Source organism: Saprolegnia diclina (assembly GCF_000281045.1).
Source record: "Saprolegnia diclina VS20 unplaced genomic scaffold supercont1.1, whole genome shotgun sequence".
NCBI lineage: Eukaryota > Oomycota > Saprolegniomycetes > Saprolegniales > Saprolegniaceae > Saprolegnia > Saprolegnia diclina.
Window position 1 is genome coordinate 735,991 of NW_008246068.1, and position 1,224 is coordinate 737,214.

General features: G+C 59.0%; 1 protein-coding gene across 1 annotated transcript; it reads right to left on the bottom strand.

Moving 5' to 3' along the window:
- Positions 1-136: 136 nt before the first annotated feature.
- On the bottom strand, positions 137-813 carry SDRG_00231 (hypothetical protein; the record flags this gene model as incomplete). The annotated part of the gene is made up of 2 exons (XM_008605699.1): positions 196-813; positions 137-158 (listed from the first exon to the last, which is right to left on the bottom strand). The coding sequence occupies exons 1-2, from the start codon at positions 792-794 to the stop codon at positions 137-139; spliced, it is 621 nt and encodes a 206-aa protein (XP_008603921.1). The 5' UTR covers positions 795-813.
- Between the last annotated feature and the right edge of the window lie 411 nt (positions 814-1,224).

Consider the following 1,224-nt stretch of genomic DNA (forward strand, 5'->3'; position numbering starts at 1 on the left):
TCGGGCGAGTAGTCGCGGTCGCGTGGCTGGTCGTTGCGCTGTCGCATGCGTTTGTAGTTGTCGTCGATCGCCTTGACCGCCGCAAAGAATGCTGCGTACAGGTTCTCGAGCGCGCCTGTGAGCACAAACAGCGTCTTCAACCGAAGGTTGACGACGCTCTTGAGCACCTTGGTCTCGACGTGAAGCCGTTCGTACGTCACCACCATGCGCGAGTTGTTGGCGCTCATGACGTCACGGTTGAGCAAGACGATGCGGAGTGTATACACGAGGCGAGTCGGGTCCGACGGCAACGCTTCAAAGTCGACTTGCACTTGGTGGAGCCGGTTGCAAGCGGCCTTGACGTTGTCGGCCGCGCCTGTAATGTGCAGCCGGCGCAGCGGCGACGCTATCTCCATCTCTTCGATGTCTTCAATGTAGATGTGCGTGTGAGTGGCGTCGGCGACGTGCTGGAGGCGCCCCGACGCATGCTCCGAGAGGTACGCCGCAAAGTCGGATCGAATGGGCACGACCGACTTGTCGTGCATGTATGTGGCGGTCAGGAAGGTCGGCTTGGGCTTGGCGCGCAGGAGCTTTTGCATGTGTGGCATTAGCACGCGCAGGCCCGCGTCGATCGTCCTCGGCGTGCCACCGATGCAGAGGAGGCGGCAGTCCTTGTAGACGGACGCGCCGATGATGTACATGTTGCTCTCGACCGACCGCCCGAGCTCCTTGAGCTCCGCGCTCCAGCCCGCACCGAGGCTCTGGGCCATCTCGGTTGGCACGAGCATGTACGACTTGGCCTCGTGCTCCCGCATTGTCAACCAAAGTGACGTGTTTCTCAAGACTGCCCCGAAACGACCAGCCAGTGTTTCCAACCAGTGTGTCAGACACTGTTTCATACACTGGGTTGTCGTCAGCACGTGCTGCCTTGTAGGAAGACAGTGTTGTCGTTTGTGTATCGTACAATTCAAGGTCGTCGTAACCACTCGTCTATACTTGTGTTTCGCTCGTCGCCAAACGCTACAAGCTGCCAAGGTACCTGCCTCGTTTGGTCGTTCATGCTGCAGTGAGTGTGGATTGCGTGCGCTGCGAGTGTGGATTGCGTGCGCTGCGAGTGTGGATTGCGCTGCGAGGGTGGATTGTGGTGTCTCATAGCGTGCTCTTGCGTGTCATCTCGTTCTCTTGGTGCAACACGTTGCTGCTGCGTGAGCTTGGCTCGGCTGCTGTGGCATCTTATTTTCGGCA